This window comes from Euwallacea similis, chromosome 19 (assembly GCF_039881205.1).
Source record: "Euwallacea similis isolate ESF13 chromosome 19, ESF131.1, whole genome shotgun sequence".
NCBI lineage: Eukaryota > Metazoa > Arthropoda > Insecta > Coleoptera > Curculionidae > Euwallacea > Euwallacea similis.
In genome coordinates this window covers 2,084,099-2,111,861 of record NC_089627.1, presented here as the reverse complement: position 1 = coordinate 2,111,861, position 27,763 = coordinate 2,084,099, and the positions used below count along the sequence as shown (strand labels likewise).

The 27,763-nt window shown below is 37.7% G+C and overlaps 3 protein-coding genes across 7 annotated transcripts in view; 2 read left to right on the top strand and 1 right to left on the bottom strand.

The window, feature by feature from the left end:
* Window positions 1–17,455, top strand: part of Liprin-gamma (liprin protein kazrin) — a 36,118-nt gene extending 18,663 nt beyond the window's left edge. For 2 of the 5 annotated variants that reach the window (XM_066399465.1, XM_066399464.1), the window contains 19 exons: window positions 1,336–1,444; window positions 5,125–5,508; window positions 5,590–5,776; window positions 6,910–7,042; window positions 7,100–7,254; window positions 8,228–8,355; window positions 8,411–8,587; window positions 9,410–9,548; window positions 9,599–9,805; window positions 9,946–10,033; window positions 10,278–10,444; window positions 10,833–11,032; window positions 11,262–11,471; window positions 11,562–11,720; window positions 12,484–12,607; window positions 12,697–12,841; window positions 14,894–15,059; window positions 16,009–16,256; window positions 16,319–17,455. In XM_066399465.1, the coding sequence (XP_066255562.1) occupies window positions 1,406–1,444; window positions 5,125–5,508; window positions 5,590–5,776; window positions 6,910–7,042; window positions 7,100–7,254; window positions 8,228–8,355; window positions 8,411–8,587; window positions 9,410–9,548; window positions 9,599–9,805; window positions 9,946–10,033; window positions 10,278–10,444; window positions 10,833–11,032; window positions 11,262–11,471; window positions 11,562–11,720; window positions 12,484–12,607; window positions 12,697–12,841; window positions 14,894–15,059; window positions 16,009–16,256; window positions 16,319–16,499 (3,237 nt within the window). In that variant the 5' untranslated portion in view covers window positions 1,336–1,405 and the 3' untranslated portion in view covers window positions 16,500–17,455. Of the gene's footprint in view, window positions 1–400; window positions 796–911; window positions 1,284–1,335; window positions 1,445–5,124; window positions 5,509–5,589; window positions 5,777–6,909; window positions 7,043–7,099; window positions 7,255–8,227; window positions 8,356–8,410; window positions 8,588–9,409; window positions 9,549–9,598; window positions 9,806–9,945; window positions 10,034–10,277; window positions 10,445–10,832; window positions 11,033–11,261; window positions 11,472–11,561; window positions 11,721–12,483; window positions 12,608–12,696; window positions 12,842–14,893; window positions 15,060–16,008; window positions 16,257–16,318 lie in introns of those variants that run through there. The other 3 variants (XM_066399466.1, XM_066399467.1, XM_066399468.1) reach the window with 3 other exon arrangements.
* A 213-nt stretch (window positions 17,456–17,668) lies between these two features.
* LOC136415296 (fatty acyl-CoA reductase 1) lies at window positions 17,669–26,234 on the bottom strand. Its single transcript, XM_066399812.1, has 10 exons — window positions 26,047–26,234; window positions 25,626–25,840; window positions 23,734–23,985; window positions 21,891–22,036; window positions 19,071–19,180; window positions 18,801–18,999; window positions 18,661–18,742; window positions 18,445–18,602; window positions 18,133–18,393; window positions 17,669–17,824 (listed from the first exon to the last, which is right to left on the bottom strand). The coding sequence occupies exons 1-10, from the start codon at window positions 26,048–26,050 to the stop codon at window positions 17,722–17,724; spliced, it is 1,530 nt and encodes a 509-aa protein (XP_066255909.1). The 5' UTR covers window positions 26,051–26,234; the 3' UTR covers window positions 17,669–17,721.
* On the top strand, window positions 21,144–21,866 carry LOC136415264 (uncharacterized). The gene has a single exon (XM_066399783.1). It carries the CDS (start codon window positions 21,144–21,146, stop codon window positions 21,864–21,866), a length of 723 nt encoding a protein of 240 aa, XP_066255880.1.
* Window positions 26,235–27,763: the final 1,529 nt, after the last annotated feature.

The window sequence follows — 27,763 nt, the reverse complement described above, 5'->3', positions numbered from 1 at the left end:
ACTCAAAATTCCTGATAGGTTATATGCAGGTAAGTACGTGCTCGGAGTAGGAATATAGATTAGGAAATAGATTTAATAAATCATTTACCATCGTGGAGAGCTGATTAAGCGCTATAGGTGTCCAAAATCGTAATTTCTATAGCCTTGAAATTTGCCTTATATTGCTATTTGTGCGGCCTATCAACTTGTGAAACTTGACGCAACATCAATCATCAATATTATATTACCGATTATTAAAATAAAAATCTCTGATTCGTTTCGATTCAATGAGTCAGATCGTCACAAGGGAAGGCAAGTGCATTGCACTTAAAGCACTTTCACTCAAGCTTCTTCCTCGCTGAGTAAGCACCTGAAGTGGCTTTGCTTACTGAGCGAATTTTGCCTCTGATTCATCTCGAATGCATAGAACGAGTATGATAATTATCCTCCAACACCGTTCATCCTTCGTCTCTTCGCATTCCTGGCACTAATACTTAAAATCATTAATCCTCTTTTCTACTATGAACTGCCACTGCCAGCTCGAACATTAATAATCCAGACTAAAGTATCTACATCCAACTGAAGCAACATGTAGCCATGACTCACTCGATACATTTTGGCTTTGCACCCTTGCAGGCGGGCTAAACAGGGCAGAGTCATTCACCCCCCGAACTATTGGAAATTGTAACCCTGAGTTGGCATGAACATGGAACAACTTAAAAGGGGGATGAGAGGCGGGTAGCTCGTTTTGAAGCCATTGAGGTGTGAGGCAGTCTGGGCATTCGTGGGGGACACGCCACTGGTGTACACAGGGCGGTAATAAAAATCTCGTGCACTTGTTACCTAGCTCGATCATTGCCGAGCAATATCTCTCTGGGAGCTCAACCACCTGGGAAGACCCCTAAAGCCACATATCGAGACTCCCCTCAATGTCGTATCGTAAATTTGATTTGTCTGAATAGGCATTATTTACTCTGTGACTCACACGTTATTAAGGGGGGCTTTTCCACCTGAAGTTTGTACCCTGCTAAATATAGCCCGCTACGTTCAATTTATCTTATCGCGGCGGAAATTCCTGCACATGGAAGTTTAGTAACAGAAGTACAAAAGAAACCCCACCCATTGTTTTATTCCGGCAGTAGATAGAGCACATGGTGGCGTATACTGAAAGCGAATGAAAGGCCTCTTTATTGTACACGTAACATAATAAGTATAGATAAACTAGGTCAGCAGGAATCTGTTCTATAAACTAGCACAGACAAAAGTCCTGGTATAGTGGCATTATGAAAGTGTCGATATGAGCGGTTATTGACTTCAGTTCAGTTCAGTGCGTTAGGCAACATAATTTTGTTTCAGGGTTGCCTTAAAGGACAATGGGAGCTGAGAGTACCCTGATGGAGCTTCATGGGGAACGTGAAACCCCGCCATGGCGCTGCTGATGCGGCGTCTATTTGTAGATGCTCAGGTAAAGTTGAAATGTTCGCCAAATATTAACATTTGAGAACAGAAAGACTATTTCACCCTGAAAATTGGCTTTAAGAGATGAGAGAAAGGGGTGAAGTAGGTCTGAGTTTTCGTGCACCATGACCTACGTAAAGTAGAGCTTATGACCAGACTATTAAGTCATGCTTTTCCTCTCAAAGTTTCTCACAAGGGGAGGGCCAGTGTATTGGTCATAAAAAGCACATTTGCCGAGTATTTAGACTGACTCAGCTAGTTACAAATAATGTCCTAAACACATGACCACACTGGGGAATTTTAAGGTTCCGTTGTATCTACAGGGTGTTTCGAATTCGAGCCACATCACTCAGATCTCGAAAACAGTGAAAGATACAGATTTGTTAGTATTAGGGTTAATGATTAAAAGGTCCATTTTCTTTCCCCCTCTCCTATTTCTTTGACGGTAAAAGCTTAACCTTATATCGTGAGGCTCTAAATTGACCCCTCCCCCCCTCCCTTTTTTAACTAATTATTATTTTTTAAAACTTTTAAAGCAACATTATATAGGACAAAAACACTATTATTTGACTTTTGTTTATTTTTTTAAATATACAAAAAATTAATTATATCTCCAGTGGCGTAAAATGGCCGATGTTTTTACATTAAAACTTAGGTCAAGTTACACTTTAAATTAAAGGTTTTCCAAAACTACATTCAGTGGTGTATTGCGATTCAAAATCTATTCTTTAGTTTTTGAAAAAAACAGCTACATATACATTTAGTAAAAAATGCAATACAAACTCAGTTAAATAATACGTGTACAGTGGAAAAACTAGTTTGTTGATAAGAAATTCGTTTATTTTTGATTTTGTGGTCACAAACAGTTCTTTGGTGATTTTTATTTATCCTTTTTTTTAATCAAACATAATTTGTTAAAAAGTTAACGGGATTGTTAGAACTTAGAGTCGCACTGTATTATGGCAATCGATAACTCAATCTCAACAGGCAATAAAATTCACATTTGTACAAAAAACACAATTTTTTACTCATTATAGACATAAAACACCATCCAGCTTCATACTTGACACCTAATTAGGCGACATCAAATGGCTCTCGTAGATTCTTCACAACATCCCTTCAAAAGCTGAGGGCTTTGTTTTCCTAATCCACTTTTGACCCCAGTTGATTCGCTCGGAATTCTAAGAGTTACAAGACGTGCCTGAAGTTATCCGTATTCAATCTAATATGGGCACTATTAGAACGAAAATCAACAGTTAAATGGCAAATCAATGACAAACTATAGGTACACAAACAAAAAATTGCTTCTAGCGGACATAAAATAGAAATTCAATTGCCCTCAAATGTGGGTCAATCGCATTTTTGGCTCTATGCCTCGTATCAAAAATTTAGAGTCCCGGAAGAAAAGTTTGGTATTTTGTCACGAAGGTATATGTAGATTTGCGTAGCTATTTACGGTCTGTTTTAGATCTTAGGTTTGATCGGAAATATGTGTGTCTTCGTGGGATAATTCATTTCATAAGAGTTTATAACAGGTCAGGTCGAAAAATGACTAAAGTGGGTGCCTCTCCATCTTTAAACTCACCCGGGAAAATTACGAATTTTCCGATATGCTGTTTTCTCTTTAAATCGCCGACTAGTTTCTATTCCATTTCCATCCCGAATCCAATTCAGCTTGAGGATCGAGGGTCGAGAAACTCGAAAGTATACTTGTGAGACCTTCATGTAAATGTATCTTCAATAACATATCGAAACGGCCAACTTAATTTTAATATAATTAATATTAATATAATATTAATATAATATATATATATAATAATTATCTTTTAAAGTTAATTGGTCTACAAATTTTCGAGGAGTCGACCATCGAATTTGAAAAATTAAAATGAAATGGGTTAGATAACTCTAATGGAGTCTAGGAACAAACTATATTAGATCTTCAAATCACAATAGCGGATCGGCCGCCTCAATGGGAAGGAATATGCGAAGTATTCCATATATGTATGTCAGAAGTTCCCTAACTCGTAGAGAAACAAAAACACAAGTTTAGGCGGTACTTCTTTATTTCTCTAGAATCGGGAATCGAATGAATCCCTTTTTAATGCGTGAGAGTCACCCCAGGTGCATCTGCTTTTTTTCCAAAAGCCTGTCACCATACTTCCCACATTCTTCCCACACTTACATCCCTTAATCATCTTATTCGCACCTCCATATGTTTTTAGGCGAGATGGTAAACAGACCTTTATCTTTTACCACGAATGATCTATTTTGACTAGTACAAGTTTAGTCCATTTCTAATTTACAATGGGGCACCAGTAGGTGCCTGTGACATTCCGCACATGTCCAAGGATAGGTTACAATATTATGGGACAACATGGTTTTTGCATTTACATTGAATAGGTTGATAAGTAACCCCATATGGCTTTCTTTATGAAAGCTCACATGTATGTCGGATAACCCGAAGGCGAGTTGCTTTCAGAAGCCATGAGTCGCAAATTAAACACTAGAAAAAGTCACTTAATACCACTAACTTATTACTAAGAACGAATGGCACTAAGATTACACTAATTTATATTTACACGAATATTTACTGACTACCGTATAAGGTGATAAATGTCTTATGCCAATGACCTCTTTCACCAAAGGTAGACCATATGTTAATCGAATCAAAGGATGAGAGACATGACAATCCGGGGCCAGACCTCTCAATCTCAACTCTCGATAATTGCTGTTCTCCCTTCCTGAATTTTCATTTTTTGGTCCGCTGGCCCCGTTTTGCCCTCCTTGCATGTTAAAAACAAGTGTGTCCCTTATTCCCGGGGTTCCTGGAAGTCATGCCATAAAGAATGATAATGAATGTTTTTGGTCGACAGAATAGCGAGAAAACCAGAACCCCGATCGATTACGTAGGGTCCTACCAATACAAAGAGTCTGTCTGCCTGTCTATTTAGGGGTATTCGCTAAATTTATGATGGCGCCGACATGTATGTGAAGAAGCAACATGGGATCTTCAATGTACATAAAGGGAACCAAATGGAAAGGAAACTCTAGTAATTTCAGTTACTAAAACCATCGCAGGAAATAGACGGCATTGTCACTTTACCTGAATGTGCAAGTAAAATTGGCAATTTAGCGTACGAAAAAAGGACTACACAAGATTTTTTGATTAAACTACTGATAGTCTCTTGAGTAAACGTAGTCTAATTGTAGATCCAGTAGTAAGTCACACCCTAATCCAGAAACTACGTCTAATCGAAGTCATAGACTACACGTAATCAATTCGCATTAGACGATCTACCGCCTCAACGGGGAGGAAATTCTAATGATTTTAATTATTAAAACCTTCATTGCTAATGGAAGTTCCAAATCTCCAATTAAAGGTTCCGAACCTCGAATTTTAAAGCGTCAATTTAGGAGAACTCAGTAGAGCACTAAAAATCACAGGTTCAGTCCTATTCTGTGCCAGAACCTGTTCCAAAAACGAAAAATCATCTCCGCGGTTTCATACATTTATAGAGCCAAAAATCCACGATTTTCTACACTATTTCCTTGAATGTCTGTATCTTTCTTCATAGGGAGACAACCACTAGGTTAAGCTTGTGAAAAATGACTGACTGTGCGGAATGGCTTATCCCTTAGTTTAGTTTCAGGACACATTACTAACGGTTCCACTTCGGTGTTATTTAGGCAAAGCTTCGCAGAATGGTAGAAGAACATTCTTCTTCCCTAACCGCCCGGATAGAATCCGACTACCCCAGCTCGACCCCGGTCCCTTTTCCGAGCCCCGCTTGCAACGCCCACGAACTGAAACTTTCCGACGTCGCCGCCCCTGTGTCACCCTCGCCAGTGGCGCAGCATGATCTATTGAAATCCAGCGCGCAAACGACAATTAATCGTGACGAGAACAAAGAACCACAAACTAAAAGTGAAACTGACAGTTGTAAATTGCGAAACGGTGATATTAGGAAAGAGGACGGTTTTAAGGCTAACAATAATAGTTCCATTGAATCAAAGAGAAGTAGGTCGTTGAATAATACCAGCTCGTTGGAATCTAATGAGGACGTTTGTAAGGTTAGTTTGAATCCATCGCTTGGGGTTATCGGGGGGTTGATAGATGCGCCCTAATAAATAAAAATTGGCCCTATTTTTCAGCGAGACGTCCAGAAAACGAGGTCTGACCCAGTTAAGTGCGAACTCCTGGAGACTGCCGATAAAGCTGATTTAAAAGGGAACATGACAATATTAGAGAGTGCCAGTCCTGTTAAAGACAGTCGATCTTCGCCAGAAAACCAACGTTCAGAGTCTCCTAAACCGGGATGCAGTACTCAACCAGATATGGGTAAGAAATTTGTGCATTTTCCATCATTTGCGTATCATGTGTGAACTGAAATTTATCCGATTTTATTTATTCCTGCAAGCACAGGAACTGAGATTTTCCCGATGGCGTTTGTTCTTGCAAGGACAGAAAAGGAATTCGATCACCACATTTAACTAGAGGCATGCAAAATTGGCATTCCATTTCATGATTTTCTGTCGATATGGAAATTTCTCCGCTCTTTAGTCTAATATTGCAATTTATTTCTTAGCAGTCGTTACACTTTTTGGTGCAATGATCAAATTTAGCGCCGCCCCTGATTGCAACGTTGTTTTAGTAGATATTGGATTTCAGATGCATTCGTGATATGCATGAAATATGCGTTGGGATGATTGAATTTGTCTGCGTTAGTTTGCCTTCATTATGTTTACTACATTTTACATAATAATCTCCGAAGGTAAAAATTGCAATTTTTTAATATAATGGAACCTTCATTATTTCAAATTTCAAAGATCAAGCGTTCAATATTGTGTTATGTGTAGGAACATCAAATTGCAATAAAAGTTTACAGCCCTATACCATACTGAAAACTCGGGTAGAAGAGTCCCCGGTCCTTTTGAACTTTTTGTAAGTTTGTGTTTTGTATTTAATTTTAAGAGAAAGTAGGCAAACTTACAAACAAGCTTTATTTGATGCACTTTCCTAAAATTGTTACTAAAACCCTATTTAGAGCAAGAGCACCTCCTTATTGGTTTCTTTTTAACTGCTTGTGCTCGCCCTTATTCCTTCGTTTTTGATATGCCTGCACTTTGGGAATCAACCCGTCGAGGCAGCCACTCAGTCCGTCTCTGTAATACATCTACCAGTTTTATCCATAAGGCCGTAATTAATGAAGATTTCTTAAATTGAATTGAATTTCACTTCAGAAACATCATTTCCTGGATGTAAACTAGAAATATGGAGCGAACGTAGAATTATTAATATTCTTCTTGTCTCTGGTCTTCTCTTATTTGGGTGCCCGTCAGCCCTAGACATTCCATTTTATAGTATTCGATCTTAATATTTAATGCTAGAAAAATGTACGGGTTTCGGAGCAGACAACTACTACGTGAATAATTCTTCTATTTATATTGAAACTGGGTTAACACATCTTTTAGATTCTTCGTCTCCTCGTTCAGCACGAAGCTCAGACGGAGGAAATCCTGAAGACTTATTGGCATTGCTTCCTTCACCCTCCAATTTACCTAAATCCGCTTCAGTTATTCGCAGACTTCGGCAGGAAAATGACAAGTAAGTCAATAGAATCTTCTGAAATCTTATTTCTCGTTTATATTTTTCATTTTACAGATTGCAAGCAGAGGTCACGCGTTTACGCAGGCTGGTGGTTACCGGAGCCAGTGGTATACTGAATGAGAGAAAACCTCCTGCAGAAGGAGAAAGCGCAGATCCTGGAGAGTATGCATTGGAGATGGAGTTGCAACTTGCCAAAGAAGCTCTGACTAGTAAGTTTAATTTCAGCAGCTAAGTCATTTTAAATTCTCATTAGCTTCATCATAAAGTAAAAATGACCTACAGTATGGAATCTCTCCGAGTCGTTGCCATTTATAGATATTGCTTGCTAAAGCAATTTCACTCTCACAAGAACCCAAAGCGACCTTCAAAGGACCCAATGCCTTGCAGCTCTTTGCAAAAGAGAAGTTTACATCGTCAAGTAGACACGTACGGCAGTGCGCCAAGTAATCAATTCAATATCAATCAAATAATTAAAGAGTGGATAGCGTGATAATCCAATTAAAATTTTACAATTAATGTAAAAAAAATTAAGAATTTAATTAAAAGAGAAAAGATCAATGTAAAGTTGGGCAGAAATTACCCCAACAGTCAATGCCTTTACCGGTAATGAGATACCCTGATCGTTTCAGATGGTAATGCATCATAAACAGGTAATGAAAGGAACGAATAGATGTAGAAGATTTAACACTTTGCGAACCATTCAATGATGGGCCAATTTTAAAATTTGCGGCATTTCTATTATTCAGAAAACATTGTACTATTAGACACCTGAAGATTTTAGACCGTCTGCTCTGCCCCTGGACGTAGTCGTTCTTTTCGGGAATTAACAATGGCTTAATTCACTTGGTGTGTGTGGATGCCATTATCATTATATCCATGGCAATGATCTTCTGTAACTTTCCTGAAATTGTCATAATATAAACTCAGTCCCCACGTTCCATTATAAACCAGTACAACCGGTAGAAACACCTCTCAACACTCCAAAGAGCTACTAATTAATTAATTTTTCCTAGACGAACGTAATTTTATTTAAAGGAAATGTTCGTGATTTTATGAGCGGAAACTAACTCGAGAATTCATTTTTAATTAACTCGATGAGACATGAAAAATATTATCCTTTCATCAAGCCCCCTGCTTCCTCTCATTTTACATAAAGCATCTGAAATAGAACATTCGTTTCAGCCCTGAAGGCCGACAAGCGGCGGCTGAAAGCCGAAAAATTCGACCTCCTGAATCAAATGAAGCAGCTCTTTTCGACTTTGGAAGACAAAGAAAGAGAGCTGAGAGACTTTATTAGAACATATGGACAGGTATTTATAGAACCTAATGATTTTCCCTTTGACGATTTATGCATGGGTTACACAGAGGGTAAGAGATGAAACTTCTCTGCAACAACTGTCCACAGAAAGGGAGGAAAGGGAGAGGGAGAGATGGAGCTTGCTGAGGCACGCTAGAGATGAGGCTGAACGAAGCCTGTCTCTGGCTGCTCAGCTGAACGCCAAAGAGTTGCAACTGCAGCAAGCGCAGGAGCAGCTAACTGAGGTACTATTTCAGGACTCATCAGCTTTTTCTGGCAATAGTTAAATTTGAAAGTAAGACATGTTACTTCGGTTCTCGAAATTATTGAACTCGCCTACGACTCGGTCACAAACTTTCGTCTCATTCGTAACATGTTTCTTACTATTCGAGTAATGTAATTGTACTGTTATCGCACGTGTACATGAAACATTTTATCCCTCGCTAATACGAGGGGAGATCAAAAAGTTCAACGATTTTTTGAATTATGGGGCAACGTCGCAATGAAACGCAGAGCGGCGAGCAGCATTGTTTACCGTGGCTCAGCCCAAACACTACTGTTTTTTCCGATGCTCAATTTTTCTCGTTTTCGCGAAATTTTTATAGAACGAATTTTGCGTGTTTGGCGATTTTTCGATATTTTGCAAAATGAATTTAAATGAAGAGTAACGTGTTTGTGTCAAGTTTTGTGTTAAAATGGGTAAACATTTTAACGAAACTTCAAATGTTGCAATAGGTATTTGAGAATCAATGTTTTAATCATGTTCACTGTTTTTCTCGACAAGAAGGATGTGGTATATTACGAATTCCATCCACGAAGTGAAACAAAATTTTTAAATAAAGTTTTTAAGGATTAGTCCCGGAACTTTTTAATCACTACTCGTATTTAATTGAACTTCTGAAGACAGTAAACTTAATGTCATGCGCTCGTAGAGAAAATATTTAATCTAAGATATGCAAAAGTGTCTTTACCGCACTCCATCTCCCGTTGGTTAGTCAACTGCAATCAACGTGAAGTAAAGTATCACTTTCTGAATCTGTTAGGTAAATAGCTATTACTTGCTGTAGGCTCGAAGGCAACTGGCAGCAGGGGGCTGTCTTTCCGACCAAGAATCTCTGGCTTCCTTGCCCCGCCACAGCATCAATGGAGGAGCTTTAACTCCGGGTTCCGGCGGGCTGCTATCTGGACACCTTGGATTATTACCAGGTATTTATTACTTAAATTTTTCTTGGTTTAACTTTATCTGATTCGATCAGGTGATCGAGGAAGTTGCAGTGCAGACTCAGGAGTCAGGGTCAGTTCTGATAGGGAAAGCGGTGGTGCCACTTCCATAACGGGGAACCTATCCGACTCCACCACTGATGGAGCACCGACAATAACAGTAGAAGGGAGCAGCGTGAGGGATGTGGATTCGGTTTCTTTGATGTCGGCAGTACCTCCCCCTCCTGCTCATCTGTATCAATGTAAGTTTTCCAAGGGGCATTGTTATTTGGAAAGAGTAGTAATTTGATTGTACAGTTTTCCCTTATGCAAGCCATATTTATGGATACTGAATAGTGGTAATGTTAATGTGTATTACTAACTGAATAACTTATTTTTGCAGCGGTGTCAACTAAAGACTGTAGTCCGACATTATCTCCACTAAACGCTAACAATTTTCCAAGATCTGTAGATCCAAGTAGTTTATCAAGGTTTGTGTTTTACTAACTCCCATTTGCCAACCTTAAACCAAACTGACGTGACGATACTTTCAATTAATAATTGAGAATATTTTAAGCAAAGCGAAGGATTCAAACTTTGAATCAGTTTCGGTTTTCGGTTAAAGCCGCAAATTATACTAATAATTACTTGTAGGTGTAGATGCAGTGATACCATTAGAGAAATCCATTTCGTCATTGAAAAATAAACATGATTTACATAAAAATTACTATTTAGATCTGTAGAGCAGCTCAGTTCTCCCTTAGACCAAGAACCAATATCCATGGGCAAAAGAACCAAACAACCCAGCAGACTTACCGGACGTGGTGGGACCTGGGGAAGCATTTCTAGAGTTTTTGCCAGGTCGCGGCATAGGCATAAAACTTCTTCATTACAAGAAACCAGTAAGAACTTTCTTTAATTTAATTTAGACTTTAGAGGGTCACCTAATGCTCTTGGCTATCACTCTCTTTGATTACTTGTCCCTTCCTCTCAAAAGTGTTGCCTTGATGCCTTAAACAAAATTCTCCAAAACTTTGTATCTACGCTGAGATGAACACTAAACTTTCTTGCTTATTGCTTCAAAAGTGACTGACCCTCTCCTCCTGGGAAACCCTGGTGCTTCCGGGTTTCGCTGAAAAACCTAGAAACGCAAGGATTTTCTAGTAACTACAGAAAACGCTCAAGTAATTCTGAATCTCAATCTCCTTTTGCGTTAAAGTGGCTTGTACATAAGATTTAGACCTTGAGAAAATTGTTCCATGTATTTTGGAAAATTTCTCTTCAATTTAGGTGAGCAAGGATACGAACCCTTCCGCAGTTGGTCACCCTTAACCGAAGAGGGCTATGCAGAAAAGCTCCGACTACTTAGGGAGGCCAGTTCCATTCCCATGGAACGATGGAGGGCTCCGACTGTCTTAGCCTGGCTAGAAGTCGCTCTTGGAATGCCTCAATATGGATCTAGATGTGCTGAGAACATTAAAAGTGGAAAGGTGTGTTGATTACTGAGTATTCGAAATTGATGAGGAGGTTATTGAGGTGCCTCGATAGCCTATCGTCAATTTCATGCCTCTAATTTAACTGGCACACTAGCACCGCAAATTAGCTGAGAAAAATTTCCGATTATGTTCCATTCTATACTATCTGAGTATTGTCCATTGTCGCGTTAACTAATTGGCAGTATTAGGATCCGAGTTGCACATTATTAAAACGTCATTATAGATTGGTCGTTTGAACGGGCAGGTCCTGCTCGAACTGAGTGATTTGGAGCTGGAGTGCGGCCTAGGGATCACTCATCCTATGCACAGGAAGAAGCTGAGGTTGGCCATTGAAGAACATCGACATCCTGCTTTGGTTAGGTATCCGTGCATCGCCCAACTTGGCCATACATGGGTGTCTAGTGAGTGGCTGCCTGACTTAGGATTGTCTCAGGTTAGTTGGGAGTTTAAGGCCCTACTGACCCTGTCACTAGACTGTATAGTTAAATTAATAAAAACATTTATAATTTAATATTTTATGTAGTATTCAGAGAGCTTTGCGTCGAATATGGTCGATGCACGTATGTTGGAGCATTTGAGCAAAAAGGAGCTGGAAAAATACCTTGGAGTGACTAGAAAATTCCATCAAGCCTCTATAGTGCATGGCATACACCTCTTGAGGATAATGAAATATGATAGACAAGTTAGTAAAATTTCAACCTAAAAACGCAGAATTTCTCAAGAGGACAATTTGAAGGGACAAACATGAACAAATTATCTTTGGTTGCATTCGGTCCTTTGCATCGCATTGGGCAAAACGTCTTGACATCTAGAACTTTCCTTACATTGATCTTGTCATAGATCATATAATCCATTTTCTTATTATCCTATCTCGTTTCCTTATTCAGTTTTACAACTCTATCGAAACCGCTCACGAAAAATTTTGAAGTAACAATACTTTTGGGGACCTGTGTCTTCGAAATGCCGTTGCCGAAACTCATAAATTAAAGAGATTTTGAAACTCATAAAATAATGAGATTTCGTCTGAGAGTTCCAGATTGATGTCTTAAAAATATATTTTCTAGGACATAGAGGGTAAAGAAAATGTATTGATAAATGATTACATTTCAATCTACTGCATTTGGTTGAGGGCGTTTTCAAGAAGTTCACCCTTTTTTTAAGCTGCCCAGTATTGTAAGAATACCACAGCCGATTTTAATAAGTTAAATTTGCTCTAATTGCTGAAAATAATAAGATAATTTAACTTGATAAAATACGTCCGGACCTCTGATCTGTATAATTAGTATATTCGAGGTGAAAAATGGAATTTTGGTTACAATCATTGCTTCAATGGTATTTTGTTAATGCTTCTGTTATCTTTTGTTTAGGTTTTCTCGCCCTTTCTATGTCCTCTTGAAGGCATTGAAGTGCCTACGATAAACTCAAATTCATATTTGTTCTTTTAGGCTCTCGCCTTAAGACGACACCAGTGCGAAAACATGGACGCAGATCCGTTAGTTTGGACCAATCAGCGTTTTATTCGCTGGGCGCGGAGTATTGATCTAGGAGAATATGCTGACAACTTAAAAGGTTAATATAGTACATAAACGGTTAATTCAGGTTCTACTCAAAAATTTTGACTGTTACAAGACAAATTTCTATTTCTTCCTTTACAATAGATAGTGGAGTTCACGGAGGCCTGGTGGTTCTCGAGCCATCTTTCAACGGTGATACCATGGCGACAGCTTTGGGAATCCCCGCCAGCAAGAATATCATCCGTCGCCATCTGACTGCTGAACTGGAGGCGCTGGTGCTGCCAGCCAGGTATGTGATCTACTGCCAAGTGGATGAGCTCCAGGCCGAGGCAGCCAGAGTCATCTCCAAACATAATAGATAAATTCACCATTAAGTTAATTGTTGCTTTTGACGAAAAATCATACGGTATCTTGAAAATGCGGTTAAAATGTCTGTCGGTTCTGTATTCCCTGAAATGAATTTCAACAGTAAAGTGCTTTTTTCATCCTCAATGCTACAGAGTTTTCAGCATTTTAACAAAATTTTAACAATAGCAGTTATGTAACGTAAAAGCAAAATTAGCAATAACCAAGTTTACAAGGGATGTCTCCAAAACTGCTTATATTCTTTCAATAATGCCAGAAATAACGTTTTGATGTCTTCCAAGATACAGACTTTGAGTTATCTACTTTATGTACTCATTTTCATTATTTAGCCCAATTGCTTCCATAACTGTAACTGATGGGGTGACCGCATCAATTTCAATGATTGAATGATTCAATAATTTCACGAAATTGATGTGGTTGTAGATAAATTATTGTGTTTGGGTGACAACAGAAAAGAAAAGAAGATCATGTGCCAGCAATTATCTCACAACCTGAGAGAGAGAGAGAAGAATGGTTCCAATTCAAAAGTTACCAAATAGAGGAAGAAGTATAGGATGGGACTATGTTTAAAAATACACGGTGGCTCAAAAAGCACATTAGAACTTAAATTTTTTTTTAATTTTAAATAGATATCTGTATATTTTCACATTTTTGAATTTTCTATTTAATAATGTCATTTTAAATTATAAGTTAATTTTTATGCAGTTTTTGACCCACCTCATATGTTTAAATATATGTTCAACCTATACCTCTCTCTCCATGTTACGACTTTTGTGTTCAACCCGATTTTCTATATTTTGAGAAAAATGCTGTGACACGAAATCTAGAGCACTCAGCATGTTATATATTGTCGGTGACACAAAATTTTTGAAACCGCTCATTGTACGTTACACACTTTACAACGAACCTCCAAAAATGTTGAAAACTCTAAGTTAATAAATTTTGGATGTCCGCGTAAGAACCTGAATTTATCTTTAGGTTCCTGACATTATCCTTAAGTTAAACTAGCGAATCAAAATATAAAATAATGCTATCGACTAAGGATACATAATTTATTATTATAGTTAAAAAATAAAGGTTGTGAAATGAAATGACCAATGTCGTTTCAGTTTTACCTTTTCACTGAAGACATGTTGTCTGTACTAGGCCGAAATTTCGATCAAAATTCAAATGACCGCCTGATGCATGAATTAAAATTTGCTGGGGTACATTCATTGTGCAAAGTGATGAGGGATAGGAGTTTATTAACAATAGTTTGAGATTATAATATTATGAAAATTTACCATGCCGATGATATGAAATCAGGTTCTGAGATATTTTGGTACCTAAATGGTAAATCTGTCTTATGATAGAAAGAGTTATGAAATTTATGAGAAATTCATAAACAGTACGATGATCCAAATAGATAATTAATATTCGTTATTGGGGCAACATCCATTTAAATCCATGTCGTGTAAACCTGGTTATTTATGTATCTACAATGTCTCACACTACATTTACTGGGAACACATAACACACCCATTCTATGTTATTTTTTGCTTCTTGCTTAGCACCGCAATCCCCATAATCGATGTTAGCGAGCACCGAATCCTTAATCCATCCTACCCAAATCTCTATCTCTTTGCCACCTGTTTATTCTTGTTCCTAAAATTTTGAATGTACTTTTTTTATTGGAACCGTTAAAGTATTTGAAATATCATCTGTTCTTCTGGATTGGTATTTAGTATCTTCGTTATAATCGTTCTCTTATTGTTAAAGTTCTTTGCATGAATCGATGTTAGTGTAGAACAATTGCCATTTACCTGTTTCCTAACAACTAATAAACAAGAGCAAACATGAGAGGTAAGTCCTATTTAATGTACTGTCCCACGAAAGCCGGTAAGCAGAGCTACAAGAAGAAAAAATTACATAGAATGCTTGTGTGTCCCGCACCGCTTATTTCGATGTTTGTTTGATTTACGCACTGTTACGCTAGATCCACATTAGTGCACTATGTGAGGGTAAGGGCGAAACAGAGAGTTCCGGGAGGATCCTTGGGGAGGTCCTTTTCTAAATCCTGTGGAGGATTGACCGCAACGATACCATCTTTGGGCAGAGAAGTTGGCAATGGTGCCACAGAGTCCAAAAGAACCAGTATTAGGGTGAGTTTAAGTAATATATTCTTGCATAAGTAAGCCGATATTTAATTAAAGCGATAGTTATTTAAGGCCAATTTTTCAGGCTAATGGATCGTTGAAGGGTTTATTTATCGAAAATTGAGCTGTTTTCGATTTCGACCTTTTAGAGAGCTATGAGCTCCACAATATTATATTTTCTTTGACCGATGTATTGATGAAACAACTAATGATTTTAAGAGATTTATATGATTAAGATTCATATGCGATGCGATGAGGCAGACATCGATTTTTAAACAAAGGCGACGGTCCTGCGGCGGTCAGAAATGGTTTATTTCATGGTTCTGCCAAATTTTTTCGGATTTTAGTTCCCCCTGTAGGACAAAACGTAAACAGTTTTATAAACGCTCTAATAGCCGACTTCTTTTCTTCCGACTGAAAACTAAGCCTTTCCTTGTTTTGGCGAAAATCCCCCTATATTGTAGTTTCACTCTTTTAAGAGCAAAATATCAGCATGACCTTTATTTACACCCAAGTCAGCGAAAATACTGTCTTCAACTGAGGTTTTGTGTCGCAATTAGATGTAAATATCGGTGGCGTCATCTGTGTATGTTGGGGGTCGAATCAGATACTGTGCTTGACTGACACACAGCGGGGTTTCTGGCGTGAGATAAAATGAGTAAAAGGCATACACATAGATGGCATGATCAATAATTGCTATCTGTTGGCGCTGTAATATCTGAATGAGAGCCATATTTTTGTTTCCTGTAGTGGAAATCAAAGCTCTGCTGATGATGATCTCAAAAGAGCGAACTGTAGTACGGGGCACAAGGATGGGTTTCCGAGTTATATTTGAATTATAACCCTTTTCGGGAATGAAAGTGATTCCGTCAAATATCCAGTGGTCTTAATGGCTTTCCTTCCTATGGGATAATGGACACCATTCGACAGTACAACTATTTTCGTCTTATCGCAGGGTTCCTTAAGTAGGGCTCTAGGTCTTGTCAAACCCAAAGCCTTGGCAGAGAAAGAGAAGACATCACCCACCTCCAGTTCGGAGGGCTCCTCTGTTGTGAGTAGAGTGAGTCCCCCTCTGCAATACGGCCTTAGCAAGGCGACAAGATCTGGAGGCGAGTCCCCAGTATATGCTCAACCATTTGCTCATGCTCACCCGAAAAACGTATTCCAACGGAGGTCTGAGGATTACGACATGTATATCTGCAGGTTAGTTCCCATACAGTTAAATTCACTTTTATATCATACTCCAGCAAGTAATTATCTTCCAGCTCAATTGACGAATACGACATAACAAGGAGTGTTCAAAGCATTCGTTCCGAAAACGATAACGTTTCCGTGGATGTCAAGGGCTTTACGGGGGGTAGTTTGCATAGAGAAAAAAGGCAGCATAGGAGAGTGAAAAGTATTAGTGACATAGACGCAATTCATGTAGAGGGTGTGAAAATTTAAAAGGTATTGAAGTATTAACATAACGTTAGATTTGCGTTTAGTTTAGCGATTCGGGAAGTGTCGTAGGAAGAGAAGCTTTGTGCAGGTATATCTACACAGATTCTTGAGCTCCATCAAGAGTAATTTAAGACCCAATTTGTCAGAAGACAAATGTTTGGATTCTTACATCACCGATCAAAGCGGCAATTCGACCTGCATCAAAGCAATATTTGCGAACAGTCCTATAATTTTCTTCGGTGATCTGAAGTAGTCACTTCCAGCAGTTCTGTGGCAACCTCTAGATACCATTTGCAGAAAAATTATGGAAGACATGCACATTGCTTGCTCAACCCAAAATAAATCATTGAGTTTCTAGTACATTCCATTTGGTAGTTCACTTTGTTATAACCCATTGGTAACGTTGTAATGGCTACTTTTAAGGGCTTTTTGTATTTTCACGTCACTCGTAAATACATGCTGAAATATGAATAACTTTTTAACAATTAGGTAAATATTTCGTAGTCTTTAATTTGTGGACTTATATTTATTTATATTTAAGTGGTAAGTATGCAATACATTTTCTAAACTTTATTAATCGTCTATAGATTTGTGATTTGTTATTGCTATGTCAGGTAAGCAGCTCAAGAAACTGTCTCGCATTTATCCAGAAAATGTATCATTGATTTAGTATAGCAATGGAGAATTAATATTTTCAATTATTAAGGGTTCAATTTGAATGTCTGCTCATTTTTATAGTGATAACATATTTAAGAGGATTTCAGATATTGAAGATTGTTCCCTTCAACAATGGTTTCCATTTCTGCTAGTTATGCAGGTTTAAAGAGGGAAATCTTGAATTTTTGGACCTGCCTGAAAACACGGATTTATATTTTCACCCATCATATATGTGATATGTCTTAGTTTTTGTGATTATTTATATCATTTATCGTTTCGTTTTTTAATCTCAATAAAGTGTCGCAAAAACTACAACGGATTTATCTTGGACCTGTTGAGAGGAGAGTAATGAATGCGGAATCATAGACCTTCCAGATGTGGCGCAAGGACCTTTTCAGGCTCTCCAAAGGGAAATTTAAAATCTGATTTGCTCATTAAGAAAACGAAAATGAAACATCTTTTTTTTCTGACGATAATTTTTATAGTGTGCGAAAATTACCCTCTAACAATGTTACAAAAAATAATTACAATTTTTGCAATATTTTACTTTTTCCAGAGGGATCCAATTCTAACGAATGGAAGTCATTAAGGGACTTAGGATCTTCTGGTACAGATAATAAAGGACGAATCCCACGAAAAGCATTTTACACACCTTGTCGACAACCCACATCCTAAAACAACAATTATTTATTTATCAAGTAAAAAGTATCACTCGTTAAAAGTAGATGTTCTCAACAAAACATTCTCTGCAATGCACATCTAAAGGCAAGGCTTTATACATGGCCTCCCAGATCACCCGATTTAAATCCTTTAATTATTTTTTGTGGGATCGCTTAAAGTCGCTAACTTATGAACCGATAGTCCAAAGTAAAAAAAGATCTAAGAATCTAAAAATTTTTCAAACATTCGCCCCTTAAAGCTCATGTACTCACTTAATTAACCCTCTGTATATTAATCCCTTTATTATCAAAATACTTACACCTTCATATGCCTCCTTGCGGCAGGTAAAGTATCATCGCTCTCATTCAAAATATATAATCTGGCCGCGTGAGTACATTTGGTAAAGTAATCCATATAATTAATGCCTTCTCCGTCCAATTTATACACCTTCCTTTCCCGAGGATTTAGCATTTTATCGCGTACCGCCAGAGATTCATTATTGTCGAAGTCCCATTGGTTGTTCGCGTAGTATTCGAATACTTCGAAGCCTTTCCAGACCCTCTTTTGAACTCGGCACAATCTAGAAAAGATGCTTTAAGTTTTGGATCACTCTTCAAAAAGGTTTTTTTACATTGGTTTGTATCCTATAAGTAGTAGAATAGAATCCACGAAGAGTGCTGGGATGATGTGAAACAGGAAGAAACAAATGTAGTTAACAATTTTGGACCTTTTCATTGTGCCTCCCGGATACCAGACTACTCCGTTTAATGGTATTCTCTCATTAACTACCTAGGCAACCATTAATTCGACCTAAAGTTAGGAAATTAGATAATTATTGAATAGAGACCTTTCTGCCCATATTAATAATCTCCTCCATTGTAATCTTATAGTTTGAGGAGCTCGTGATGTTGAAGATCCATTTAGATTTGCTACAGAAAGAGTAGAATAAAGTATAATAGCACTTGTTGGTAAATAGCAGTTATTTACTTATCATTTTTACATATGTACACCCAAACTATGCATAGAGTGGCATTTACTAAAATATCTACTGGCAAGTAATCTGCATAACTCTTCTCCTGGCAGTACATCGTTCTGATAACTCCTTTTCCTGCGCCGATAAGCAGACCGGTTGGTCCGTTGATGTTGTCCGTCCAACCGGGAATTGGTTCTTTCCATATTGGGATTACTAAATAGATGTTATTTCTTTAAAGCTTTTGGGAAATTTGGGAGGAGAAATGTGCATATAAAGTTTCTTACCAATCGATGGTCTCAAGATACAAACAGGTATATTGTCCTTTTGTTCCACAGCTAAGGCTTCGCCCAATGCTTTGGTAAAAGCATATGTGTTGGGGATAGTTCCTAAAATCCTATGAAAAGGGGATTTTATGAGTAGTTTGTTAGGTAGAACGATATATTCGTTTACAGATTTTTGTTGTTTCCCCCATTAAGTAAATTTCTCATTGTTATTCAGATGTATATATGTATATAGGGTATCCCTGAACTACTTAGCCAAACTTCAGGAGTTGGTTCTACATATCAAATGCTACCAAAAATGTAAGGTAGAAAATTTCGGAAAATTCAGCCCACTTTGAGGAAATTTCATTTTTTTATTTTTGAGGCCTTGTCGTATTTCATAATGTAAATACCCCCATATCTTTCAGAGACCTGATTGTAACACTTCTTTATTTTGTTAAATTTTCTACTGTCCATTGCTCCAAAAAATTCCCCATCTTGTACCATTTCACACTTCATGAAAAACATCTACAACCATGTACCTTTCTACTGTGCTACTGTTTCTTGAATTTACCTTACTTTTAAAAAAGAGGAGGGGGGGATGTTAATTATTGAAAACCATTTGCACAGAGAAAAACTGTATTTGCAAAAATTGAAAAATATTTTAAACAAAACACCGTAAATTATAAATATTGTTCAAAAGGCTCCCTTTGTTGGTGCAAACAACCTACACCTCCGAAGAATGGTCCGGATAGTGCGACCATAATGTGGATACATTTGAAGAACTTGAACAAAAGATACGTGCAGGTTGTGTTCAAATAGGTGAGAAGAGAAATTGGTCGCACCATCCGGACCATTCTTCGGAGGTGTAGGTTGTGTTTGCACCAACAAGGAGGGTATTTTGAACAATATTTATAACTTACAGTGTTTTGTTTAAAATATTTTTTAATTTTTGAAAATACAATTTTTCCCTGTGCAAATGATTTTCAATAATTAACACCCCCTCACTTTTTTAAAAGTAAGGTAAACTCAAGTAATGATACCACGGTAGAAAGGTACATGGTTGTAGATGTTATTCATGAAGTGTGAAATGGTACACGATGGAGAATTTTTTGGAGCAATGGACTAGAAAATTTAACAAAAAGAGAGAAATACAGAACTGTTACGATCAGGCATCTGAAAAGTTAGTAAAGTGCAAATAAAATAAACTCACAATGGTTATTTAAAATAGGAAATTTAAATGGTTTCAACGGTACCATTGGAATTTTTGTAGCGGTAATGCAATGAAAGATACGGGGGTATTTACATTATCAAACACGATAAGACCTCAAAAATCAAAAAATAAAATTTCTTCAAAGTGGGCTGAATTTTCCGAAATTTTCTACCTTACATTTTTGCTAGCATTTGATATGCAGAACCACCTTTTGAAGTTCGGCTAAGTAGTTCAGGAACACCTTGTACATATAGATATTAATCGAATGATGATTACCCAGACAAGTTTTATTAAAAAGTATCAAAATGCCGTATTTTCGTTACAGGAAATTGATTATTTACTGTTTTTGCATATCGCGCAATTAAGGAGGTTTATTAGTACTGCAACACTTATTGAAGATTCCTTCGGCACTTTCTCAACGTAAAGTGAATTGTGGTTATGAAATAGGTACCACTAATTAAAGCAGGGAAAAACTGCTTTTAATATTACCGCATTTGCATCAAAATATACGGAAAGTAAACCAAGACAACTGTGTCAGCCTCAATCGAATTTGTAATTCCAAACGCAAGGAGGAAGACATAAATTAGCGGGGATTGAAAACAGCTAGTTAAATATTCAATAAGACTATACTTAGTCGCCTTTCATAAACACTATCAATAATTAGCATAAGGTAGAATTATTTTGATAAATTAACTTATTATTAGACTTTGAATCATAACCTTTTTTTCAAAGACCGGTCCGGTTTAAATTAATTCATAATAAACAAGTATTAAAAAGAAGACCAGAAAATAACTCTAAAATATCCATTTGTGCTTGACCAGTAATGACAAAAGAAATGACACTTTCAATTACATCTGTAAAACGCTTCAAATATTCAATTCAAAATGCGACTTTTACCACTAATTCTTGTTGTCTCCCACGTGCAGGCCACCTACACTCCTGGATATTTCCTAGGACAGGAAATGTGGGACACGATCCCTGAATCTATCCGGAAACCCTCATGTGACGAAAACAAATTTGTGGATTTCCTGGCAGAACACCAGATTGCCAACCCTGAGAATATCATCGACCTGGCAGTCGACGACTTGGAGAGCACGTGCCCATCCATCTTAGCTACCATAAGAAAGGTGAATGATTATTTGAAGAACTGCACGACCAACGAAGGGTTGTACCCGAATTTGTTCAGCGGATTGCGGACCCTCAATATGAAGCTGTGCAGGAACAACGATTTTTACAAAAAATTCAGCAAATACAACAAGTGTTACATGGATCTGAACAAAGACTATGAGACTTGCCATGGAGTGGCCGATTGGAGTGAATCTAGCCGAGATCGGGTTTGTAAAATTTACAACAAAATCATCGATTGTATTTACATAAAAACTGCGAAGGTTTGCGGCATAAAGGCGGCTCTAATCTTGAAGGAACTGACGTTGGAAGTCATTGATGCCAGTTTGACTGTGAAATGTCCCCCGTTCTCCGAACCCAAGATCAGCAATGCCATGCCAGAGAAATATATTAATACTTTGAACAGTGGGACGTTCATTGTGGGGAACACCAGAGGAATTCACATGTTCATGATAATTAGTGTCTTTAAAGCTCTTATATGAGTATTATAAAATCTTGGCACTTACTGTGGAGTTATAGCGTCTATAATGTCCTCGCTCAGCCACTCTATGGTTTCTATTACTTTGTGAGGATCTGCAGGTGGCGGATAGGGTTTTTCGTATAATATTCGCTCATTCAGGTGGCAATAGGCAGTGGAAACGTGCACAAAACACTGGAAAAAAATTTGAAATTAGTGAGGGTTAATTAAGCGAAGGGAGCTCTAATCCAACATTAATACAGTGCAGCCACTATGGGAGCATTGCGCGAAGGTGATTAAAGACATAGATGATCTACAATTTTGAAATCTTATTAATGTTAAAAAAGAGTTTTTCACTATACTTTACTCCTTGAAAACCAGAGCATCGACCAATTCGTAGCAGGCTTCTTCAATTGAAGTAACTGGACGTGTATTCGAAGTCCTAAATAATGCTCCCTGATGGGTTCAATGTCAGAAGTTCCAAATATCTTTTATTCCGGCTCGATGAGGTTAGTTCAAGTTAGTTCAGGTTCAAAACAGCGAGAAATGAACGGCATTCGAGTGGATGGTTGAAAGAATAATGAGAAAGAAAGGTGCGGAGGAGGCGAAGAAACGACGAAATTCGCTGAATGAGCAGTAGCTGGAGTGGCTGAGCACTCTGAAGGAATGTTGACGAGATAGTTCCGGGGTCAGAAGAAAGAGAGGTGGTTTTAATGAGTAGGTGGGTGCATTAGCTTACGCTCAAATCCCACACTACCCAGCTGTCACCAAAGGGCCAACGGAGATCCCTAGCTGGGTTTCTTTGGGAAGATTTCCACCTCCTTGCAAAAAAACGATTCATTTACATACTGAAAGGAAGAAAATTCCTTAAGGTGGCTAAAGGTGTCCACGGACGAAAAAAGTCATCTGGCGGTGTGGAGACTATAGTCAATGCGTGATACCGTTAAAAATGATGGGAAAAAAAGACATGTTATAATGTGAGAGATAAAAAATGCTGTGTAGATTGGAGTCACAAATGAAAATGTAAAGGAATCCTCAAAAGAAAGAGTAAATAACAGGAAGCTAAAAGTGTCCACGCACGGGAAGAACTTGCTATCGCCTGAAGGAATGCCTAGCAGCGGTTCCAGACGGATTCGTAGCAAAGAGGGGAGATTTTAATGAGTAGGCATCCCCACAGGGGACAAATCCCACATAACCTGGTCTCCAGAAAAACAAGCCGAGTATCTATGAAGGTTTCCCCCTCTACAAAAAAAGGTTAATTTACCTAGATTAAGTCGATATTTAAAATTAACAGAACTTGTGGAATTCAAGCGATCCCATGAGCTTTTAGTAATTTGTAACTTTTATGACTAGAGAATATTTGAATTTTACCAGAGCGGTTGCAGAAACGCTGTTAACAGATTTTCCCAATGATTTCTTAAATATTTTTTGGCTTTAATAGAACTGCTATTTCCCATCTTACCGCTAAAAATAAAGGTTATTTCCATAATTTAACAGATCGTTTTAAAGTAAAATAACACTTTTTTTGGCTTTGTACTGATGCTTTCCTCAAAAACAGAAAATATCAAGATAGGAAAAGACACTTTACCAAAATGGTTGCAAGATATCTGCAAGTAGCCCGAGCTAACCCGAATTAACCTCAAGGAAAGAAATGTGCAGTTTTAAAAAATACGGAATAAAGGTGTCATGTTGAATGCAATTATTCTTATTATATTCAACATATTGACAATTGCTCACTGACAATTGCTTCTTTGCATTGCTGATGGCACAAAAATTTAATTTTTATACCATGGTACTCGTACTCCTCTAAAACAGGGAATTTTCATGGAAAATAGCAAGCTGCAACTCATTTTCCGAACCATCTATCTAATTTATTAGTCACTAAGCCCTACCATTAACTTCTTGCACTCCTTAGCCAAATTCAACATAAACTTGGTGCCTCTGACGTTCAAAAGAACTGCCTTCTTCAAGCCTTCGTCGAATCTTATGGTCGCAGCGCAATTGAAGATTATGTCCACCTCTTCGATGATAATTTTTCGGTTTTCCTCACTTATGCCCAAATTGGGGAGCATGACGTCTCCTTCTATCGCTGTTACTCTGTTGATTATCTGAGGGCCACGTTGCTTCTTTAGCATGTCGAAAAGCTGCAAAAATATTGTAACAGGAAGTTCCAAATACGATGAAAGACCTGCGTTAACATAAGTTAAAGGTATTAAATGCGGCATTATTATAATATCATTTTCATAAATTAGGGATTTCATCGGTTGAAGGATAATCGTATAGGTATAAAGGAATCTAAAATTCAGACTGCAAGATTGCTAACTCTTAGTCCATGTTGTTGCGTTGGTTTCCTTAGTAGGAAAGATAATAATAGGGCTATTTTTAAGGGTCGAAATCGCGCAGTTAATGTTGGGAAAAATAGGATTTTTTCTGACAGGCCAATTCGTTCTTGTCCAGTGCTTAATACGAGCCCTACTGTCCCATGTACAAATAAGAGAGCCTTACATCTTTATGTATCCTGCTGCTGCTCCAAACCATACCAATAACTCTCGAATGGCCACATATGGAGCACCAATGTTGCTCATATTTTATTTTAGTCAAAAGTGTTTCCTTCTTATGGACTGGAAGGTCCCCCTCCTCTTACTATCGGAAGAGGATGACCCTTCTATTATAAAATATTTGAACAATTCTTTTCTTCGATTTCTATACCAATAAATGTTAGTATTTAAAGCTAGTAGGTTCGTCTCTTTCCCTCTAGAATCCAGCGACTTAGAACGCGCTTTCGAACGACTCAAATCTCTAACTAAATCGTTGAATTCTTTTCGTGTGAATAGTTTAAGGTCTTCAGGCTCATGTTCACATTAGAATTTTTTGTCGGAAATGGGTGAATATTTGACATCTAACTAAGAAGGAAAAAGAACTTAGAGAAACATGAAGCCTTTGAAATCGGAATTACAGCACTGTGCGCCACTGCTCAAGGGATATCCGGATATTGAATCAATTATTTATTGAATTTCGCTGTTTTACTCAAACAAAAGCGGCAATCCTCTATGCGATTTTGTTGTTATATCTTAGGCACTCCAAGGGGAAGCGATTTCTGTTTATTCTGGGCCCACTTCCTTAATCCCGTACAGAGGAATTGCAGGCAACCAATGTGGAGCTTATGATTTTTATAGATTTTATTTCGTATATATCATAACTTTCCAGCACAAATTTACTGATTCTTTCACGTCAACGCTGTTAAAAAAAATGTACTGTAAATGATGCAAAACACATTTGGATGAGGGCAGCTTTCTTTAGAGCTGCTAACAATAGTTAAAGCATATGCACTGAAACGTCATTTCAGAGCATTTTACTCACAAATATTACAAATATTTCTGGAAATCTACATTTGTGGGAAATTTAACGTGATTTTTTAATTCTGCATCTGAACAAGAATTTTGTCCTAGGCCAGTGCTGACGCACCCTAATCCATCATTTCTATGAGGAACCTCGGAAGCGAATTTTAATTTATCTTCACCTTTTTCTTATTTTTTGTCTATTTTGACATTTTCCACTTCAATAATGGAAAGTTTCTACAAAACAATTACATGATATTTTTCGACCCGTCCACGCGGATGCTCTCTACTTAGGACCAGTAATGCTCGTGCAAAATCATCTAGGGGACTTTTTACAATGTCAAATCAATTAATCCAATATTAGGCTCTTTGAAGGTGAATGGAGAGTTTCATAATACAATTTAAGTTAAGAAAGCAGGTAAGTACACAATTTCAAGGTGACTTACCGGGCCTGCAAATATTTCTCGAATCCTCTCCTTGGCAAGCTTCCCTTTCTTCTCTCTGACCAACAGGAAGATTTTCACATCCTCGATCATTCTCAATAACTTTTCGATTAGAACTTTCCCCATGAACCCTGTACCACCAGTAATGAACAACGTTTTTCCATTATACAGCTCCCTAATCCGATCTGGGTATTCTTCCAAGTTTTCCGTCGTTTCAGCTTAAAATAAAAAGAAAGGTTAATTTAGGGAGTAAAAATTGTTGATTCGCGTCCACACAACAGAGACGTCCACCAAGATTCACTAAATAATTATCACTTAATAGAGAAATAAAGTTTCTGACATTCGACTGAAGGTGCCAGTTAGCGGCAAACCTCGAATCGCTGACATACCATCCACCCTCAACACTTAAGATATAGACTCTTACACATATTTCCTGCAACGAAAAGCAACTACTCTTCACTTCTTTAACCACGTATCGCTATCAAGTGCCACTAAATGAATAAAATGTTTTTGTTTGTCTAAGAACTCGTAACCTGCGAATAAACAATCAAGAACTGATATTATCAGAGGCAAACACGCGATGCTTGCTCTGCTGGTACCGTGCTGCTGGTACCCAATGTCCGCGCAATCTGAGCCAACAAGCAGGTCCTAATTCAATTTTTGCCTACCCAAGGTTCATACAAAACCACCGGGTCTCCTCCAGTTCACTTTCGTTTAACTGGGTTCCTCAGCGGGAAAGTGGGGTACCGCCTGTCCAAGGCCTTGAGGTATTGCGAGATAATATGTGGTGTGAAATTCGTGATTTGTGGATTTTTTGGGGTTTGCTTGATGAAAGACTTTTTCTAATTCGTAATGGTTATAATCACCTTAGTACTAACAGCTTGATTATCAGCGACAGTAGCATGCTGCCATGGTTACTTTGTCTCTGTTATATGGATTAAGGTGTATTCAATTTAAACGGCAAATTTAGAGGAATTGCCTGCAGGGACGTCATATATTACCCCCACAGCGCCCCTCACTCAACTTTTTTAAAATTTAATTTTGAGTTTTATTTATTGAACACAGCAATCAAACGGTCATCAAACTCGTCGCTCGTCGATTTGCCAATGTGAATTCGTAGGCCAATGTACTGTCTTATGTAACTTGTATACCGCAATGTTATTAATGTTCTTTTCAATATTTAGACAATTTTCAATATCTATACACGTTTGCAAAATTTTCACTTTTATTACACGTCATGAAAATTTCAGTTTTTGCTGCTGAATTTCTGAGCCTGGAAAAAGATTTCAATGAAATATTTGCATTTGCGAACATTCATGGAGTACGCAATCGTTTCTTTTCATCCTTGAAGGTAATGATTTTTTTAGAATTGGCCAGCAATAATTTTATTGACGTCATCTTCTTGATTATGAGTAGTTATAATGAACATCCACACAACGCAAACTTCACAGTTGTTCATAGGGCGATGTTATGGCTAAATTTGGACTCTCCTTTAAACCACTAAAAAATAGTCATTAAAACACTGATAAAATTCTGCTACCACCCAGAAAGCCCACACATGTTTGCTATAACTGCTTGTTATACAGTCTCAGTTAGGACCTAATCGTCTTGGCAAGAGCACTTTATAAAGCTATAACAAAGCTAAATGGGCAATAATCACGAAACGGAATATCGGCACTAAGGGACATACGTGGGAGTTACATAATGCTATTTGCCCCTAATTAAGACAGTAAAGGATTCCAGGAAACTATCCAGGACTTTTTTGACCGGTCTCTAATTGTTTATGATTTGTTAGATCTTCTAGAAACCTATTTGCACTAAATTGAGGCCAAATGGCATTAAGAGCAGCTTTCTGGTTTTCAAAATTAATTATTTAAAGCCTTTTTATTTTCACCAGCCGAATTTTATAGATAATAAGGCGTAGCTAATTTTTAAAAAATCTACCACCATTGGGGTTCCGATCTCCCCATCTTCACTGTCCAATATAAAGACGCAGATTGTGGAATGGGTCGAGCTGGGATAGCAAAGGGCATTTTTTAAATTCCCTTGACTCGACCAATTAACTTGCAGTTGAACTCACAGTAGGGGAGAGGTTAAATTAGATGAGAAATTGTCCATTTATTTTCGTTTGAACTTTTTTT

What these genes read in the sequence shown, in the direction of transcription:
- LOC136415264 (XM_066399783.1), top strand. Translation starts at nt 21,144, where the DNA reads ATGCGACTTTTACCACTAATTCTTGTTGTCTCCCACGTGCAGGCCACC.
- LOC136415296 (XM_066399812.1), bottom strand. An exon ending in ATAGACGCTATAACTCCACA is followed by an intron (nt 19,181 to 21,890) that starts GTAAGTGCCAAG and finishes CCCTTTTCATAG; the next exon opens with GATTTTAGGAACTATCCCCA. An exon ending in TATCTTGAGACCATCGATTG is followed by an intron (nt 19,000 to 19,070) that starts GTAAGAAACTTT and finishes ACATCTATTTAG; the next exon opens with TAATCCCAATATGGAAAGAA.